The 21,091-nt window shown below is 38.5% G+C and overlaps 3 protein-coding genes and 1 pseudogene across 3 annotated transcripts; 3 read left to right on the top strand and 1 right to left on the bottom strand.

The window, feature by feature from the left end:
* Positions 1–937: 937 nt before the first annotated feature.
* LOC101301692 lies at positions 938–1,781 on the bottom strand (annotated as a pseudogene).
* A 3,554-nt stretch (positions 1,782–5,335) lies between these two features.
* On the top strand, positions 5,336–7,836 carry LOC101301225 (putative disease resistance protein RGA4-like). Its single transcript, XM_004304746.1, has 2 exons — positions 5,336–7,714; positions 7,804–7,836. The coding sequence occupies exons 1-2, from the start codon at positions 5,486–5,488 to the stop codon at positions 7,834–7,836; spliced, it is 2,262 nt and encodes a 753-aa protein (XP_004304794.1). The 5' UTR covers positions 5,336–5,485.
* A 3,748-nt stretch (positions 7,837–11,584) lies between these two features.
* LOC101301211 (serine incorporator 3-like) lies at positions 11,585–14,359 on the top strand. Its single transcript, XM_004302073.1, has 5 exons — positions 11,585–11,985; positions 12,403–12,514; positions 12,604–12,778; positions 13,513–13,753; positions 13,963–14,359. Exons 1-5 carry the CDS (start codon positions 11,850–11,852, stop codon positions 14,037–14,039), a joined length of 741 nt encoding a protein of 246 aa, XP_004302121.1. The 5' UTR covers positions 11,585–11,849; the 3' UTR covers positions 14,040–14,359.
* Positions 14,360–15,281: 922 nt separating this feature from the next.
* LOC101300940 (putative disease resistance protein RGA4-like) lies at positions 15,282–19,231 on the top strand. The gene is made up of 3 exons (XM_004304745.1): positions 15,282–18,075; positions 18,898–19,001; positions 19,109–19,231. Exons 1-3 carry the CDS (start codon positions 15,282–15,284, stop codon positions 19,229–19,231), a joined length of 3,021 nt encoding a protein of 1,006 aa, XP_004304793.1.
* Positions 19,232–21,091: the final 1,860 nt, after the last annotated feature.

Below are 21,091 nucleotides of genomic sequence, written 5' to 3'. Positions count from 1 at the left end.
AAAAAAATGAAACGAACTTACTTCTTTCATGTTTTCTTCTATCAGTTTCACATTTTACTAAGTAGTTGCTGATCCTTTTTTCTTATTTTTCTTATGTTGTCAGCTATTTTTTTCAGGTTGCAATTGAGCTCCCTATAGTATTTTTTTTCAGGGTGCTATTTTCTTTCATGTTTCTTCTATCAATTTCATATTTTACTAAGTAGTTGCTGTTCATTTTCTTATTTGTCTAATGTTGTCCGATATTTTTTTTCAGGTTGCGATTGAGCTCACTTGTAGTATTTCCCAAACAATTCTCTCTTTCTTCAGAGCCTAGAACAGTAGAATGTACTCATTTTGTCATACTATTCTTGATTTGGGCTACGTACTTGCAAGGAGAAATATATCCAGCCTATAAAACTGAGCATTTCTGGAATGTTATGGTCTTTAATTTGCTTATTTGGCATGGTGTTGAAACGAGATTGAATTATGGTGTTGGAGCACTATAAGTATAATGGGTATAAAGTATGTAAATGGAATATATATGTTGTCTTATTCTCAAGTTAGGATCTTGAGTACCATGATATTCTCCTGAAGTTTTTTTCCTCCTTTTTCGAAAGTCTGCTCACTTCTGCACGCTCGAACGCTCGAAAGCACAAGCATGAAGGCTAGTAATAGTGAATAGCTCGAGGAAGGGAAAAGATTAGATAAGCAATATGCACTCCCTCATCCGGTAGGAAGAACTTAACAAGTGTGTTTCTGGGAAGCACTATAACAAGTGCTTCTATTACAACGAAACTAATAATATTGAGCACCTTTGTTTTATTGTCCATTGTTTATATGATCACACCATAAACATAATTATTTGAGACTTGATTGAGTTGATTCATCCTTGATATTGTGAAAGTCGGTCTCTGTAGTCGGTAATGTCGGTGCATCAGAAAGTGTGCAGCAGCAGGTGTAACAATATAATACTCAAAACAGTATATTAATCCAAGAAGCCACAAGCACCATTGAAGCAGAAGCATCTGATACCAGTTCTGGTGGAAAAAGCTGAGGAATGAGATTCTATTCTCACATTTGCGCTTTCTGTCCATTTCATAGAAAAATAAAGAACAAGGCAATATATACGCTACAAAATGCTACTGATGACAAAGACAAATAAATCACCAACAGGATAAGGCCCCTTGGTTAGACCTAGGTGCCCCATGCTTGAGCTGTGTTTGGCAACATGGCTGAAGTCACACCCATCCCTGCTTGTAACGGCGGAAGAGCGCTCCTCTGTTTGCGCATTCTTGAAGGCGCTGCAGGCAACTACATAGACCCAGATGAGAATCACCACCGCCACGATGAGGATCAGATTGGCTCTTCTCCATTCTTTTCTCAAGTTGCCTAGTAAACCAGCCCTGCAAGAGTTGCAATTGTAGCACAGTATGATTTGGTCATTATTCCACAGCAAACAGTCTTGGTCTGCTGAAGGGTTTACTGGGTTTATCCACAGATTTGGGTTCACATAGTTGTAGCCACAAGCAGTTGGAGGATTACAACATCCTGACTGTAAAACAAGAACACTGTTTATGTTATAACAACAGAAGGAACAGAAAGATCAAAGGGTAAAGGAAAAATTTTAAAAGAAAAAAAACTGTCACTATATGAATCTAATGCTGGCAAGCATAGTATGTTCTTTTTCATCTTCTTCCATTGTGATCCCAATAATGGCATCTGAGGTATTTTAATTTGTTCTACCTTCCATGATTTCTCAGAAGCAATTGCCATCCAGTAGAGCAAAGTTTGTGCCTTTATTTTTCCACTTAATTCATGGACCACATTGAAAGGTAGATAGGGGGCATGAATTATTGGCTCTATACTAAAACACAATTGGTGGGTCCTGATCACACTCCTAGAATCCTACATTTCGATTCTTACTCTGCTGCATTTGAGTTTTTGGAAATTTCTGGTTCTAACATCTAATCATCTAGTTCACAATGTGGCATAAAGTTACTAAGGAAGTGAGACTTGTGATGTATGTGTAAAGAGAGTTGCATCAATCAAGTAATCAACTATTCTTCAGCTTCAATCACAAACGTACACCGCGGCAAAGAGCGGGCTATAAATCTAGTGACCACAATTTTCCATCTTTTAATGAAGTTATTCATTACAAAAAGGAACAGCTAGAGATCTTATGGTATTGCAGCGCATATAAACTGACCTGATCTGATACTCAACCTAACCAGTTAGCAGCAGGTTGCAACTCGTACTAGCACTACCTCTATTGATCATTCCTTCCAAATATTGAGGCTCTATTCTTGAACTCTCCCCATTGATTAACTCAGTTATCGGGTGGAAACTGTTAAGTTACCAGGTCGTTTTAAACAAAAAAATGGTATCAGATAGGGTATGTAGAGGCAAAAGAGCAGCAGATTGGAAGGTACTTGAGATAATGACTCTTAAGCTAAAACGAAACAACCCGTGTACTAACAAATATTCATTCATCGAGTGTAATACATATAACAATCTTGCAGCACATGATACAGCAATCTTGCACTTTAATAAATTGAATTGTGCAAAATAATCAACTGGAAAGCTACATGGAAGCTAATAACACAATCTTACATAGAAGTAAACTCAAAAACAAAGAAATGTATGGCGGTCAATCTTGATCAACTGCAGAGAAGCAACTAATATTAGAGTTGCTACGCGACCTTGGACTCGTAGTTTCTCTATGGAATCCAAAGCATTAGTTTCATTATTAACATTGAAATCCAAAGCTGATCGAATTGCCATTATGTCAAACTCCACTCACCAACATTGCATATTTCTTTACTCAAGTCGGTCAGTCTAGAAATTTGCATTTTGTTGCTTTTCTCTTTGTCACATCTCTCTTTTTGCTTGCAGTCTTCCAATAATAGATGTCGTGGGCCTCGTGGCTCTTAAGAAATTGCAGGGATATTGTCCATGCCACCAACAATTCTTCAATTATCTCAGGGATATTCTCTTTTTCTTTCCTCTGATAAGTCACAAGACTCACAACGTACTGTAAGCTTACAGGGAATTGTGGCTAGTAGAGCTGGGCGTTCGGGCCCAAAAACCAGGAAAAACCGACCTAAAAGCCCGATCGGTCTCAACCGGGCCGGTCCAAAATGAGAGATGTTCGGTTCGGGCCATAGACCGGCCCGAATGCTTTTATTTCGGTTCGGGTTCGGGTTCGGTCCTGACCCGAAAGCCCGTTCAGGCCCGAGATAAAAAAAATTGCCACGTGTCAGCATCTAATTGGTACATATAATTTTTTTATTGAAAAAAAAACCGTAAAACTAAAATACCTAAACTCTCTTCTCTGCGCCTCTCCTCTTTCTCTCTCTCTTCTCTTCTCTTCTCTTCTCTGCGCCTCCCTTCTCTTAAACTCTCTTCTTCCTCTCCTCTTTCTCTCTCTCTTCTCTTCTCGTCTATGCACCTCCCTTCTCTTAAACTCTCTTATTCCTCTTTGTGTTCTTCGATTTTGTCGTCAACCCAACGGTGACTGGAGGGATGATCAATAAGGGATAAAGGGATGATGAAGAAGAAGCTCTAATTTGCGATTGTTTCGTCGATTGTTTGAAGAGTGGAGGCAGATGGGTTTGCGTTGGGTGATGTAAAGTTGGGCTTTCTGAGTTTTCAGCTTCTGGGTTTGAGTATTCACACATTTCAGGTATAATCCCAACCTGGGTTTTTTGGGTTTCTCTCACTTTATTTGTTTCCTATGCTCTTTCTTTGAATGTTTTCTTACCTTTCATTGTAATATTCACATCTGTTTAGTTTTTGACTTTGATATCCATTTGTGTACTGAATGTTATAATATTGTGAATATATTTTCAGTTGAATTTATCTGATCTAGAGGATGTGTATTTGCTCAGTTCAATCCAGATAAAAGGGGTTTTGATCGATGATGCTGCAAATGAAGGCTTCAAAGCATGCATCGAACTGGTGAGTTTAGCTAGCTGTATGTTCATCTATTTTGAGTGGTGAGTTTCCTATGCAATCAAAATGTTACTCTCACAGCTAATGATCACCATGTTTCCTTCTTTTAAATTAATGCTAGTTATGCTTCTGGTTGCAGGTGTCTATAATACTTGGTTTTGGAATATCCGGTGAGTAGCTTCTTTAATTTACTTTCGTCACTTGTTTTTTTACCCATGTAACTTGGTAGTATGAGTGTTGTATGAAAAACCAGTGTTACTGATTTTGAAAAACCAGTTTGAGAAAGAAGTATGGTGTAAACCATTTTGGAAAACCTATTCATCATGTTTTGTTTGTTTCCAATGGCTCTTAGGTATCCGAAAATGACTGCTGCTTCGAGTTGCCTTATTCAAAGTGAAGCTCAGAGTTTTAGGAAAAGAGTGAGCCAGTATCATGGGGCTGATGGCTCTTAGGTATCATGCTGCTTCGAACTTGGAGGAAGAACACCGACACGATGGATGTACGGGGCTGGATGGCAGTATCATCTTGTTTTGATGTTTTCATTGTCATCAATTTATTTTGTGTCAGTCCATAATGTAATAGCCCAGTAGTTATTGAAGTTGTGACATTATCAATGTTTTATTCATCTTTGGGCCCGAAAAAAGCCCGAAACTTTTTAGGCCCGAAAAAAGCCCGAAAGCCCGAATCGGGCCGGTCTCAATCAGGTTCATATTTAAAAAAAGCCCAACCCGACCCGACCCGACATTTTTGGGTTTCGGGTCGGGTTTTTCAAAAAACCGAACCGACCCGACCTGAGCCCAACACTAGTGGCTGGTAAGCTTGTTGTGTCACCATGGAATCTAAAAGGAATCAAATTTGCCGATTAGCACGGCAAATTTGACAACCATTCATGACCATCTAATGAAAAACATGTATGATAATGGTTAACTCTCTCTCTCTTTTGATTGGATGGTCACGGTGGTTGTACTAGCAAATTTGATTCCAATCCAAAGCAACGTACTGTTTCATTATGAATAATATAGTTTTAAGTTGTGGCCAGTAAACTTGTTGTGTCTCCATGAAATCTAAAGAAAATTAAATTTGCCGACCAACACAGCAAATTTGACAACCATCCATGATCATCTAATAAAAAATATATATAATAATAGTCAACTCTTTCTCTCTCAAAACAACGTACTGATCCATTATGAATAATATAGTTTTAAGTGCCTTGTCGAGCGTTACATCTTTTACTCGAGTGGGTATCAAAGTTGAACCCGGGAGGCCAATGGCAGCAAAGACCACCGCACATGTTTCTCACATGCAATCACTTCCTTCCAAAGTAGTTGTCGTGGCGGGTCAGACTGAAAAAAAAAAAAAAAAAAACTTAGTTGCTATAAAGAAATTGGAGGTAATTTGTCGTGATATCGAAGATAATTGCAGTATTGCACTACAATAATAACTCATATCTCATCGTATAAAGCTGGTACTGGGAAGTAGCCTTTTCGCCACACCAGAAAACCATCTTACTTGAAGCAAGACCACTTTCTCATTTCATTCCTCTCCCAATCACAATATGTCTGAAGCACTTGTTTCCTTCCTTGTAGAGCAGTTGGGTTCCATCTTTCTCCAACAGGTGGAACAAAACGTGAGACTTGTTGTGAATGTCAAAAAAGAAGTACTAAATCTTACCCTCAACCTCGAGACTATTCAAGATGTGCTCGCCGATGCAGAGAGGAGGCAAGTGAAGGAGGCCAACGTCAGACGCTGGCTCAACAATCTCAAAGAAGTGTCGTTCGAGATAGACGATGTGGTGGACGAGTGGAGCACTGAAATCCTGAAACAACAAATCGAGAAACAAGGTGAAAATGCTGTTGTTCCCAAGAAGAAGGTGTGTTTCTCTATTCCCTTCCGTTGTTTTTGCAATGGCCAAGTCCATCAGATCATTTTTCGTCGTGATATTGCTGTGAGGATAAAAGAGCTGAATGAGAAGTTAGCTTTGATTCACGAACAACGAAAATTTTACAATTTCCATCGCAATGAAACAGAAATTGAGCAACCTGCTCGATTGAAAAGTTTTTCTATTGTCGATAAATCTGGGACATTTGGTAGGGACTATGAAAGGAATAAACTAGTGAGCCAGTTGGTGAGTGAGAATAGTGAAGGAAGGAAGAAGCCTCTGGTCATATCTATTGTTGGTTTAGGGGGGATAGGAAAAACCACTCTTGCCCAACTAGCCTATAATGATGACAAGGTAAAGGGTTGTTTTCAAAAAAGAATATGGGTCTGTGTCTCAGAACCCCTTGTACAAATTGCGGTTGCAAAAGCCATCCTTGAGGGTCTTGATGAAAGTGTCCCGAACTCAAATGAGTTAGAAACATATGTTCAACGTATATCTAACTCTATTGAGGGCAGGAAGTTCCTTCTCGTCCTAGACGACGTTTGGGACTCAGATCATAGAAAGTGGGAGCCCTTCTTGACAACATTACTCTGTGGTGCCTCAGGGAGTAGGATTTTAGTTACAACGCGTATAGCGCAAGTTGCTAGTGCAATGGGAACGACTAGCGGTAACACTATCCATTTACAGGAGTTGAGTGAAGAAACTTGTCGGTCATTGTTCTATCATATTGCATTTTTTGATGGTGCAAGAAAAGAGTCTGAAAAGTTTGAAGATATTGGTAATAAAATTGTAAAGAGGTGCAAAGGCTTGCCTCTTGCTGCAAAGACTTTGGGTAGTCTAATGCGGTATAAGAATACAATAGAGCAATGGGTAGATGTTTTGAATAGTAAGATCTGGGAATTACAAGAGTTTGAGCAGCAGGTTTTCCAACCTTTACTACTAAGTTACTATGATTTAGAATCATTGTCCAAACGTTGTGTCTTGTATTGTGCCACGTTTCCTAAAGATTATGAAATTGATAAAGATGAGTTGATTGAGTTGTGGATATCACAAGATTATCTTGAAGTCAAAGGAGGAAACAAAGAGAGAAAAATAGTCGGTCAAAGGTGTTTTGAAAACTTAGTAATGCTGTCTTTCTTTCAAGATTTCAAGGAAGATGTGCTGGGAAATATTACTAGATGTAAGATGCACGATATTGTGCATGACTTTGTGCAATACCTGACCAAGGATGAGTGCTTTAGTATGGTGGTTAAGGGTGCTAATGAGAGAATGGAGTTACCGGGTGATGAGGTCCGTCATTTATCTTTGATGTTTGCACCAGAGGGTCCTTTTCCGGTTTCTTTTCTCAACTGTAAGAGTCTTCGCACTCTCACATGTTTTGAATCGAAACTTACTAGCATCGGGGTAGAGTTGATTTCGCAATTAAAAAGTCTTAGGAGTTTGAATTTGAGTGAGAACTCGATTTTAGAAGTTCCAAAGGAGATTGGTGGATTGATTCATCTGAGATATCTGGACTTGTCGTGGAACTCTGAATTGAAGGAATTGCCTGACAGTTTATGTGATCTATACAATCTGCAAACCTTGCGACTTGTATTCTGCGGTGAACTTGTCAAATTACCAGATGAAGAGGCGATGAGGAAGCTGACCAAGCTAAAGCATCTTTATGTCTGGAGGTGCTGTCGTCTAAAATCAAAAGGGATAAGGGGGTTAACCGGTTTGCAGAAGCTGGATGCGTTTCATATAAATGGTTATAAAGGTGCCGACAATGAAGGGACGTCGAAGTTGGAAGATTTAAAAGACTTGCACCAACTTGAAGGGAGTCTCTACATTTCACACTTGCAGTCGGTGGAAGATGCGAGCGAGGCTGTAGCGGCATGTTTGGGTGAGAAACGTCTTTTTGACCTGGTACTAGATTTTGCATGTGTCCAGTGTCGTGGGCGAGAAGGTGGGGGCCACATAGATATGGAAATACTGAATGGGTTGCAACCACATAGAGATTTGGAATCGTTGAGTATCTGGAGGTGTGAGGCCAGCATTCTCTTGCCTAATTGGATCTTGTCCTTACATAAGTTGAAAACGCTTCGTCTCGGTGTATTCGGTAACTGTGAGCTGCTTTCGGGTCCATTGGGCAAACTGCCGTCGCTTGAGTCTCTCGTATTTTCTGGGATCAACAAAGTGAAAAAGGTGGGAGTCGAGTTGTTGTTGGGAGTTGATGATGATGGCTCCTCGTCTTTATTCCCCAAATTGAAAACCCTCGAGTTCGGTGCTATGGAAGAGTGGGAAGAGTGGGAAGGGGATTTTCAGAATAATAATATTATAATAATGCCCTGCCTGTCTTCGTTAGAAATTCATCGTTGCCCGAAACTTGGTACGCTGCCCGACTTCCTGCGCAACACACCACTACAGACTGTGGACATCTCCGGTTCAGAGATTCTCAGTGATATTCTCCGGGACAAAACAAGTGAGTAGTGGGCCAAGATTTCTCACGCCCCACACATCAAAATTAGATGACCAAATATTGTTCACTGGTCTTCTCTTCTGGTAAGATTTCACACCTCCCAAATATTACAATGTTTGCAACTTGTTATCACATATGGGATGGGTGATTTTTTTTATTTTTTATTTTTTCAACTTGGTAAATCACTTCTGATTTCTGTGGTGACGGCTCATTGTTGTACAACTCTTATTGCAACACATGATAAGCTTAACGCAGAGGAGCATTTATGTATGATTTGTCTAGCTAAATAGTTAGTTATTTATGTAATGTGATCATTGATGTATCAAGTTAATTTTTTTCAGGGGAAATTAATTGTCAACTACTTTCATTTTCACAGAAGTTGCTAGTGGCATCCATTTCCTGTTATCTTCCATCCCCATATATTGGCACGTGTTCATTGAAGGTAGAATTTCCCTTCAATATTTTGTAGCAAGTCAGAGTAACTACGATCAACACGACCAGTAATTTTTCATTGTTATGGTCTCTTAAATTACTTAGACTTTAATCTCTCCTAGAACAAGCAGAACCCGTCAACATGTGAAACGGCTAGGCCTTGTGCAGCTCATTGTAAAATCATCAGAATACGTAGCACGGTAAGCTAAATTAAGTAATGCATATAGATTAATCGCTTCAAATTACACCAATTGAATCTGGCATTGCTCATGTATCAATTTAGAGCTAAAAAAGTTGCAGTGTCCTCAGTATTTATCTAATTGATTATCTTCTCTTTTTATGTTGTAGACAGGCATAAGTAATTTCCGTTTCAAGCACCAAGAGTATTCGAACTCTTCATGGCTTTCATCATCTACAAACAACATCTCTCAATCTTATTCTTATTCACTTCTTCAGGTGAAATTCTTTTTTTTCTGACTGTTAGTATTTTTTGGTTTGTCATATATACTTATGTAATACATATTTTCTCATTTACTTTTAATCTTACGTCATATGTTGTAGGATGTAAATTTGATATCAGAAGCATGTGAGTCTCTTTCTCAATGATGAAAGACTGTTCCCCATTAATGACAGCAAACGAAAGGATGTGATCATTAGGAGGAGTGAATATCGTACGCAATAGCATTTGTTGCCAGAGTTGCTAGAAATAGATCAATAACCCGAGTGAAACTTCAACATGCTTCAATCAAGGAAGAAAGGTTGCATTGTAAGGCCGTGCCGCTCCAACTGTAGAAATTGAGTGAGTCCATGACAACTTAACATTCTATTTCTGGAGAAGGATGGTCAGCCAACGATAGTATAATCAAGGAAACTTTTTCTACCACCCACTGACTGATTCATGAGGCTCTTCCCTAAACTAGGTAATTAACTTTTGCATATGATACACTAAGAGGTTAGCAATCAAAATGAATCTCGTTTACCTCTTTTAGCCTGTTAAACCAGGATTAGAGTTGAGTCAAGAAGCCGGTATCATTTCAACTATCTTGACTTCGTTTCTTGAAGCTAGGCCTGTGAGGGGATGAGCATGAGCATCATGAGCATCATATGAGGATGTTGGATGAGCATGAGCATCTACCATCTACATCACTTTCTTTTTGTTCTCTCTTTATAGGAGTATTATTTTGTATTCGGCAAAGTTCCTGAAGAGATTGTTTGTACTACTACAGGAATATAGAATTACAACTGTACAATTACATATAAGAAATTTAGATTGTTTCAGTGAACAAAGAAGTTGACTCTATTAACATGGAAACCACAAGAAAGAGGGATCTTCATGAACCTTGCACCTCAAGAAGTGTATCTTGCTCAACTTGCTTTGACACCACACTAGCTGATCTTGTGTTATAGTTGACATGTTCAGAACCCTTGAAACCAATCTGATGTCAACTTGAGAAAAGAAGCTAGAGTGAACATGATCAGCGCTCTCTTCATCTTCTTCTCCTTCTTCATGCTTTCGGAATCTCTTTATGATCCGGTTCTGACTCCTCTTTAGCTCCTTAAGCATCCTCTCTTTCTTTTGAAGATCTGCTTGAACTTGTCCTAAAAGCTCTGTATCCAAGCTAGATGGAAATGATCTTTTTCGACAAGCAGTAGTTATGTTGGCATTTTTATCAGCTCGAATGAATCGCCACATGGTCCTTAATGATTCTCTCAACGTCTTGACAATGTCAGTGATAACTTCATTTCCTTCCTTTCCTTCCTTTCCTTCTTCCACAATGGATGTAAGTAATTTTCTTCCAAACAACATTCCCGTGTTAGCTTCACTTGTTTGATATCGTTGTTTTAAGTAGTTTATCTTGCTGAATTATCATGGATGTGGTTGATGGTGGTGGCAGGACTACTATAAACGGAGCGGTCAAATTCCGGCTTTTGGGGACTGGGATTATGCCAATGAGCTGCCAATCACTCAGTATTTTGAGTGTGCAAGGCAAGCTGGTTTGATCAGGTTCAGCTCTTCTTCTGGTGAGAGCGATGTTCCGGCAGCCTATCTGCATGCTGACTTGTATGCTGTTGATGTTAAGAAGATGAAGAAGAAGCCTTCCCGGGTTGTTGTTGCTCCCAATTCTCGAAAGGTTCCAACTTTTACTCTTTTACCTCCTTGGTTTTCATCATTATGGATTCTTGTTGCTTATCTGTGTCAAATTTGGGGAAAAAAGGTTGCATCTTTTCATTCCTATGGTCATTGGGATAATTCTGATCCCAGAAAATGGTGATATTTTTGTCACTACTGAGTGGTTGAGTTTTAATGGTGGTGTGCAATGTTTGGTTGGTTTATAATGAGCTATGGAGGTACTAGGTGTCTTTCTGTCTTTCATTTTCTTAGTTTAAGTAACTCCTCCCATCAAGGTTTTCATTACTATGAACATCTAAGCAGACTCAAATTTTTAAGATTGAATGCCATGCCCTATGATTTTAGAAGAAATTAAACCCATTTCAAAAACTCAGGACTTTGAAACTATGATTTTGAAGTACTCGATTTTCTAATGTTCGCTAGTACATTATACTTGAGTAGATACTTGCATACTCGTATTTTACAACGCCATATCTATATAAATATGATTATTTCAGTTTCCTCTTACCAATGTGACACGTTGTAAGATCAAAGCATACTCGACCAGTTTTCTGTTTTGAGTGACCAAATTAACAAATACCTAAGCACCCATCAATGTCATTCAGTAAGTAAAAGCTGTTGATGAAGTGGTGATGAGAGGACTAATGAAATGATATCGTTTTATGTCTACTCATGACCTTTGATGGTGACACTGTAATTGCAGACAACTGCAAGAGGGAGAGAAAAGAGATGCACTCATAACCCGCATGTCAAGGAGCAAAAGAAGCAGCAGCATCAAGCTAAGGTCCATGACGGAGTGACTGAACTGGCAAAGCTACACTACCAGCAGTATCACACTCGCCGCAACGATGCCGTTTTGCGACCAAGGAGGCCTCCCAAGCCGGTTGATGAAGACCTCTACAAGATACCACCTGAGCTCCTTCACTCTACCAAGCGGGTGTCAAACATATATTCTCAATCTCATACTATAATATGAAATTCTGACTCATACTCTGTTCTTCACCATCCTGTCTGTTGTGATGATTGGTGTCAAGAGGCAGAAGGATCCCCGTGACAGTATCCACCATGGTGGATGGATGATGAAAGTCACTTGCTGGTTCCTCTTGGTGCTCTTCTCCTTGTATTTCGTGCCAAATGGGTTTATTAGTTTCTATGGTAAGGACTATTTATACCCTTACTTTTATCTTCTTTTCAAAGATGTAAAAAGCAGGTCTGATTATGCCTATCCTAATCCTAAATAGAATGTAACAACTTAGGGATCTATATGTAAACATAGTACCTATTTAGCTACGCTCGAATGACCTCTTCTCATTAGAATGTATATAACCCTATTTTGCACTGCGGACCTGCGGTTTGTACAATTTCTAGGCCATCAGGAGATAATTGCTAAGCCTCAGTTCAATGCTAAACTAGATGAGCTATTAAATGTTGAACAGACAACAAACTCCTTGAAATCATATAATTGTAGATAGATGAAAATGACTACAATTAAGTTTACGTAAAATTTGTCATTTGAAAATTGTGCATTTGAATTATTTGGCCAATATTGATAATTATATGTCATTTATGCAGAGACAATTGCAAAGTTTGGCTCAGGATTCTTTCTTCTCGTACAAGTTGTGCTTCTGTTGGATTTTGTTCATGGATGGAACAACAAATGGGTTTCATATGATGAGCAGTTCTGGTTAGTTTATTCTTTCATAATTGTCGTGTGTATATTCAGATTTGTACTTCCATTTTCTGAGTTTAGTTCTATCTTCATTGTTTACACAGGTATGTTGCTCTTTTTGTTGTTTCTCTAGTTTGTTATCTGGCAACATTCGTCTTCTGTGGACTTCTTTTCCATTTGTTCACGCCATCTGGACATGACTGCAGACTCAATACCTTCTTCATCGTAATGACTCTGATATTCGTTTTCGTTTTTCTTATAGTGGCACTGCATCCTACTGTAAGTTTCTTAATCATGTTTTATTGCTTCTATTACTGTCTCTATAACCTTTTATGCTTTGTTAGTACCATATTCACTAATGTAGATTCCTAACTTCTAGCGCACTTTAATTAAGAGAAGCCCTTTTAGGTTTTATAAGGATATCATCGTTAGTAGCCACACAGAAACCACAAATTTAATTCCCTAGAATGATAAGAAAGAAAGCCAACATAGAGGGATTGATCAATAGATAAGAAAGAAAGCTAACATAGAGGGATTGATCAATAGACTTTGTTCTTGTTTATTAGAATATTCACATTTTAAGTTTAATATAACTACGTCACTGTCCTTTTTGAAGACAGTGGTTTATAATTTAAACCCTGATGATATAACTACGTCACTGTTCTTTTTGAAGACAGTGGTTTATGCTCTTGAGATGACATAAGACTAACTGCTGGCCAAATAAGAAAAACCAGATACAATACCAATGCTCCAGTTTTACATTTGATTGGTATATTCATTTATTGTATCTCCTAATATGAGTCCCATCATAAATCCAACACAGTACTTGCATGTTGCTTAGCTTTCTGGTTGCATAGAAATTTTTTTTTTTGGGTAAACCGGTCAACCAGATTTTCATATTATAAATACCTGGATATTGTATGTAATTCTGTTTTGTATGTAGAAATGTGCAAATTCATTGTTAAATGTAATGACCTTTTGGATTCCTTGGTCTCTATTTTGATGTTACACAGGTAGGTGGCAGCATTTTACCCGCGTCAGTTATATCTGTGTACTGTACATATCTCTGCTATAGTGCACTTGCTAGTGAGCCGAGGGACTATGAGTGCAATGGTCTCCACAAGCATTCTAAAGCTGTTTCCACTGGGACTCTTACCTTAGGTTTGCTTACCACTGTTCTTTCTGTGGTTTATTCTGCTGTGCGTGCTGGATCTTCCACAACTCTTTTGTCCCCGCCTAGTTCACCTCGTGCAGGTAATTCGTGACAGTATCTTTAAATGTTTTGGCTTTTATGAAGTTGCTCTATTTTTCTGTGAAAATTGTACATCAAAACTGACTTACAATGAGGTTTTAATTTTTTGAACAACTGTCCTTGATGATTGGTTTTTAATTCGAAAGGCTTATCAAGTTTTGTATCTGCAAACAATTAATTTAATTTTTTTAAAACCAGTTGCATGGTGAAGGTGCTGGGAAACCACTGCTCCCATTGGATAAGCCGGAAGAACGTGAAGAAAATGAGAAAGCCAAGTCAGCTGATTGATGTGGGGTGGCCGTCCGTCTGGGTGAGGGTCATGCCTAGTTGGGCAACTGCAGATCTCTACATCTGGTCCCTTTTGGCTCCAATTCTGTTCCCTGAGAGGGAATTCTAAAATCCTGCCAGAGATACGAAGAAAACTCGATCTTCGAGTATGTTTGATTTGTGTAATGTGTATGCCTTTCCTAAAAAAAGCACCGTTTGCTCTGTAAATAAAATCTGTATCTACTTCTGGAACAACCAAATTTCTTTAATTTTTGCGGGTTTGATATATGCTGCATGAAGTTGATTGCTTTCCTGGGAAATAAAGTTGAACCTGATGTTGGATGGAGTCTCAGTTTGTTATTTGTTTTCTATTTGGTCGTAGGGGATTTTATTCTCTCCTAGGGTTTGAAACTCATCCTAAACAGAACAGAGTACAGACCCGGAAAGAAAGTGATTTAGCATTTATTTAAAAGTTGGTGTTATTAACGCACCATATTTATGATCGAGAGTCAATCATGTAACAAATTCAAGTAACATAATTGTAAATAAAACTGAAATGGTGTGGTAATAATAAAAATGATGTGTTAATGGAGTTATACTTTGTAGGCATTGGTAGGAGAAACGCTGATTCCGTGCAGAGACCAAACCAAAATTGAATTTGAAACCATTTTGAAAAAATAAAAAAAATAAATATAACATTGAAATAGAAAAAGGAGAACAGGAGAACCATGGGAAATGAAGATCATAGAATAGAAACACTATGATAAAAAGTAAAGGAAAACAATAAGTAGGGTTCTTGAGAAAGAAGTTGTGCATGGATCTAGCAATCTTCATGTCATATTTGTTTTGAGAAGAATTTCATATCAATTTGGTTGCTTAGAAGTAAGGAATAACATGGGATGGATAAATCTTCATTTGAATCATTTGTATTTGGTTGCTAACAAGTAAGGAACAAAGTGAGGAGAATAAAGGCAATGGACAAAGAATTACGTTCTCCCTAAGCATTCAAAAATTCCTCGCTTGTTAATGGTTTACTGCTTGTGTACCAAATACTGATGCTTAAATTTTCCACCAAGATATCTTCACTTCTCATTATATAAAGCTGGTTTGTAGGGAGGAAACCACAACCACATCTTCTTGATTTCTTCTCCACCGTGTCACTTGCCCTTTGTGTGTACACAAGAAATTCTTCCTACTTTGAGCTAGTTCATCTTCTCCCTTTCCAATTTCTTGTCGTCAGTCGATCCATTTCCAAACACCAAAATGTCTGAAGCACTTGTATCCTTCCTTGTACAACAGTTGGGTTCTATCCTTTTCCAACAAGTTGAACAAAACGTGAGACTTGTTGTGAATGTCAAAAAAGAAGTAATAAACCTCACCCTTAACCTTGAAACTATTCAAGATGTGCTTGCGGATGCAGAGAGGAGGCAAGTGAAGGAGGCCAACGTGAGACGCTGGCTCAACAATCTCAAAGAAGTGTCGTTTGAGATAGACGATGTGGTGGACGAGTGGAGGTATGAAATCCTGAAACAGCAAATCGAGAAACAAGGTGAAAATGCTATTATACCTAAGAAGAAGGTATGTTTCTCTATTCCCATGCATTGTCTTTGCAATAGCCAAGTCAATCAGATAATTTTTCGTCGTGACATTGCTGTGAGGATAAAAGAGCTGAATGAGAAGTTAGCTTTGATTCACGAACAACGGAAATTTTATAATTTCCATCGCAATGAAACTGAAATTGAGCAACCTGCTCGATTGAAAAGTTTTTCTATTGTCGATAAATCTGGGACATTTGGTAGGGACTATGAAATGAATAAACTAGTGAGCCAGTTAGTGAGTGAGAATAGTGAAGAAAGGAAGAAGCCTCTTGTCATATCTATTGTTGGTTTAGGGGGGATAGGAAAAACAACTCTTGCCCAACTAGCCTATAATGATGATATGGTAAAAGATTGTTTTCATACAAGAATATGGGTTTGTGTCTCAGAACCCTTTGTACAAATTGCGGTTGCAAAAGCCATCCTAGAGAGTCTTAAAGTAGTTGTCCCAAATTCAGATGAGTTAGAAACATATGTTCAACATATATCTAACTCTATTGAGGGCAGGAAGTTCCTTCTCGTCCTAGATGATGTTTGGGACTCAGATCATAGAAAGTGGGAGCCCTTCTTGACAACATTACTCTGTGGTGCCTCAGGGAGTAGGATTTTAGTTACAACGCGTATAGCGCAAGTTGCTAGTGCAATGGGAACGACTAGCGGTAACACTATCCGTTTACAGGAGTTAAGTGAAGAAACTTGTCAGTCATTGTTCTATCATATTGCATTTTTCGATGGTGAAAGAAAAGAGTCTGAAAAGTTTAAAGATATTGGTAATAAAATTGTAAAAAGGTGCAAAGGCTTGCCTCTTGCTGCAAAGACTTTGGGTAGTCTAATGCGGTATAAGAATACAATAGAGCAATGGGTAGATGTTTTAAATAGTAAGATATGGGAAATACAAGAGGTTGAGCAGCAGGTTTTTCAACCTTTACTACTAAGTTACTATGATTTAGAACCACTGTCCAAACGTTGTCTCTTGTATTGTGCCACGTTTCCTAAGGATTATGAAATTTATAAAGATAAGTTGATTGAGTTGTGGATGTCACAAGATTATCTTGAAGTCAAAGAAGGAAACAAAGAGAGAAAAATAGTCGGTCAAAGGTGTTTTGAAAACTTAGTAATGCGGTCTTTCTTTCAAGATTTCACGGAAGATTGGATGGGGAATATTTTTAGATGTAAGATGCACGATATTGTGCATGACTTTGTGCAATACTTGACCAAGGATGAGTGCTTTAGTATGGTGGTCAAGGGTGGTAACGAGAGAATGGAGTTACCGGGTGATGAGATCCGTCATTTGTCTTTGATGTTTGCACCAGAGGGTCCTTTTCCGGTTTCTTTTCTCAACTGTAAGAGTCTTCGCACTCTCACATGTTTTGAATCGAAACTTGCATGCATCGGGGTAGAGTTGATTTCGCAATTAAAAAGCCTTAGGAGTTTGAATTTGAGTAAGAAATCGATTATAGAAGTTCCAAAGGAGATTGGTGGATTGATTCATCTGAGATATCTGGACTTGTCAGATAACGATAAACTGAAGGAATTGCCTGACAGTTTATGTGATCTATACAATCTGCAAACCTTGCGACTTGTAGAGTGCAGTCAACTTGTCAAATTACCAGATGAAGAGGCGATGAGGAAGCTGACCAAGCTAAAGCATCTTTATGTCTATGGGTGCTTTCGTCTAAAATTAAAAGGGATAAGGGGGTTAACCGGTCTGCAGGAGCTGGATGAGTTTCATATAAATGGTTATAAAGGTGCAGACAACGAAGGGACGTCGAAGTTGGAAGATTTAAAAGACTTGCACCAACTTGAAGGGAGTCTCTCCATTTCACACTTGGGGTCGGTGGAAGATGCGAGCCAGGCTGTAGCGGCATGTTTGGGTGAGAAACGTCTTTCTCGACTGGGACTATATTTCGCATGTTCCGTGTGTGGTGGGTCATACAGACAAGAAGGGAGGGGCCACATAGATATGGAAGTACTGAACGGGTTGCAACCACATAGAGATTTGGAATTGCTGGTGATCCGGAACTGTGGGGCCAGCATTCTCTTGCCTAATTGGATCTTGTCCTTACATAAGTTGAAAAGGCTTGTTCTCGCTGAATTCGGCAACTGTGAGCTGCTTTCGGGTCCATTGGGCAAACTGCCGTCGCTTGAGTCTCTCGTATTTTATAGCATGGACAAAGTGAAAAAGTTCGGAGTCGAGTTGTTGTTGGGAGTTGATGATGATGGCTCCTCGTCTTTATTCCCCAAATTGAAAACCCTCAAGGTCGGTTATATGGAAGAGTGGGAAGAGTGGGAAGGGGATTTTCAGAATAATAATATTATAATAATGCCCTGCCTGTCTTCGTTAGAAATTCTTTATTGCCCGAAACTTGGTACGCTGCCCGACTTCCTGCGCAACACACCACTACAGACTGTGGACATCTCCTCTTCACCGATTCTCACAGATATTGTCCGGGACAAAACAAGTGAGCAGTGGGCCAAGATTTCTCACGCCCCACACATCAAAATTAGATGACCAAGTATTGTTCACTGGTCTTCTCTTCTGGTAAGATTTCACACCTCCCAAATATCACAATGTTTGCAACTTATTATCACATATGGGATGGATGGTTTTGGTTTTTTTTTTTTTTTCAAATTGGTAAATCACTTCTGATTTCTGTGGTGACGGCTCATTGTTGTACAACTCTTGTTGCAACACATGATAAGCTTAATGCAGATGAGCATTTATGTATGATTTGTCTAGCTAAATAGTTATGGATCTTTATTTGTCTAGAATGCAGACAATTTTTACTAAAATTTAATTATGTAATGTGATCATTGATGTATCAAGTTAATTTTTTTCAATGGAAGTTAATTGTCAACTACTTTCATTTTCACAGAAATTGCTGGAGGCATCCATTTCCAGTTATCTTCCATCCCCATATATTGACACGAGTTCATTGAAGGTAGAAGTTCTCTTCAATATTTCGTAGCAAGTCAAAGTAACTACGATCAACACGACCAGTAATTTTTCATTGTTATGGTCTCTTAAATTACTCAGACTTTAATCTCTCCTAGAACAAGCAGAACTCGTCAACATGTGGAACGGCTAGGCCTTGCGCAGCTCATTGTAAAATCATCCGAATACGTAGCACGGTAAGCTAAATTAAGTAATGCATATAGATTAATCGCTTCAAATTACACCAATTGAATCTCGCATTGCTCATGTATCAATTTAGAGCTAAAAAAGTTGCAGTGTCCTGAGTATTTGTCTAATTGATTATCTTCTCTTTTTATGTTGTACACAGGCATAAGTAATTTCCGTTTCAAGCACCAAGAGTATTCGAACTCTTCATGGCTTTCATCATCTACGAACAACACCTCTCAATCTTATTCTTATTCACTTCTTCAGGTGAACATCTTTTATTTCTGACTGTTAGTATTTATTGATCTGTCATATATATACTTATGTAATGCGTATTTTCTCATTTACTTTTAATCTTATGTCATATGTTGTAGGATGTAAATCTGATACTAGAAGAATGTGAGTCTCTCTTTCTCAGTGATGAAAGACTGTCCCCCATTAATGACAGCAAACGAAGGGATGTGATCATCAGGAGGAGTGAAGATCGTATGCAATAGCATTTGTTGCCAGAGTTGCTAGAAATAGATCAACAACCCGATTGAAACTTCAACATGCTTCAATCAAGGAAGAAAGGTTGCATTGTAAGGCCATGCCACTCCAACTACAGAAATTGAGTGAGTCCATGACATCTTAGCATTCTATATCTGGAGAAGGATGATCAGGTGACGATAGTTCAATCAAGGAAACTTTTTCTACCACCCGTTGACTGATTCGTGAGGCTCTTCCCTAAACTAGGTAAATTAACTTTTGCATATGATACACTAAGAGGTTAGAAATCAAAATGAATCTATTTTACCTCTTTTGGCCTGTTAAACCAGGATTAGAGTTAAGTCATGAAGCCGGTATCATTTCAACTGTCTTGACTTCATTTCTTGAAGCTAGGTCTGTGAGGGGCTGACCATGATCATCATATGAGGATGTTGGTAGATTATTTCTTGGTTGTACTGTTGTACATGAAATTACAGGTTGGTGCCTTGTCTGTTCACTTTTTTCTACTTCTGTCTTCGTCATCTATACATCTACATCTACTTTTTTTTTCGTTCTCTTTTTATAAAGGTATTATTTTGTATTCGGCAAAGTTCCTGGAGAGATTGCTTGTGCCTTGTTGCCTTGTTCCGAGGACAATACTATTTTGGCAATTATTTGGCATCATAACTTCTTAAGTATGAAGCACTATGTCTATGTTTCGGAGATCCAATGTTTTATTTATTTCACATACATCATTAGTCATCCTAAATCCAGAACTGTGATAGGAAGCTTAAAATCTTTTCGGTTGCACATATATTCAAACCGTGATAAATCTTGTTACAGTGTCACTGATGTCTATGTTGTTTACATGGACAGCATTTCTCTGCATTGGTTACTAAACAGTGAACCAATGGATTACGACTGCAATGGAATTCACAAACATTTCACAAGCTGTTCTTTCTTTTGGCTTACTTTGCTATCTATGCTCGATCTTCTATCCCTCCAAGTTCATTTGGTGATGGTAAGTCTACATTTTAGGACTGAACTTTTGGCATGTATAATTGGAAATGAGAAATTTGTATGTCTATAAAGTACCAACAATAATGTGCTTAGGAACTAAGCTGTCCTGCAATAATGTGTTTTTGGTTTCTGAACAATTGTCCTCACTTTTTTCACTTAGGTCCAGAAAATTTGCAAGCTAGTATGTTAACATGGATCGGCTATCCTATTTTACTGAGCAAGCCACATCATTATCTTTCTCTCTTTATTTTCAGGGTGAAGGTGCGGCAAGCACCCTTGTATGGCTATATATGTCAGTTGCAGCAGACGAAAGATCAGGAGGGAGACTAAATAGGAAAGCAAAGCCTGTAACATCTTCATGTTCCTTTGGAAATATCTCTGTGATATGTGTTGCAGTGTTGGCAATGCTTCTGAGATAGGCGAGCCCTCTGTGTCATTTAATGTTCTCTTGACTCCTGAAACACCTATTTAGATATGCAGCCATCACCAAAATAGACAGAGTTGCTGGCTTATGTCATATCCTTCTGTACTTGTCTCTGTTCAATGCGAAGACAAGCCACAAGCTTCGGTTCCTCCCATGTAGCATTATTTATGTACTGAATTAGGATGAAGATCATCCTGAATTGGCTAGCTTAACGTCTTGTTCCACTTGTCCAGGCTGATATCTTCTGAATAACTTAATAAAGTTTTGAGGTATTTCATGAAAAAATGATAAGAACTACGCATAGAACTGTATCTATCGACCTTTGGAATATAACTTAGCTGGAAAGGTTGAATGATACTAGAACAAACAAGAGAGAATATTACTTTATACCTTTTATCCTATGGAGATTGGAAGCTCAGAGCTTCATTTGCTGGCTTCACTTGTA

The sequence above is a fragment of the Fragaria vesca genome, linkage group LG6, assembly GCF_000184155.1.
Source record: "Fragaria vesca subsp. vesca linkage group LG6, FraVesHawaii_1.0, whole genome shotgun sequence".
NCBI classification, from domain to species: Eukaryota; Viridiplantae; Streptophyta; class Magnoliopsida; order Rosales; family Rosaceae; genus Fragaria; species Fragaria vesca.
Note: the sequence above shows the minus strand (reverse complement) of the source record. Positions and strands in the feature narration are given on the sequence as shown.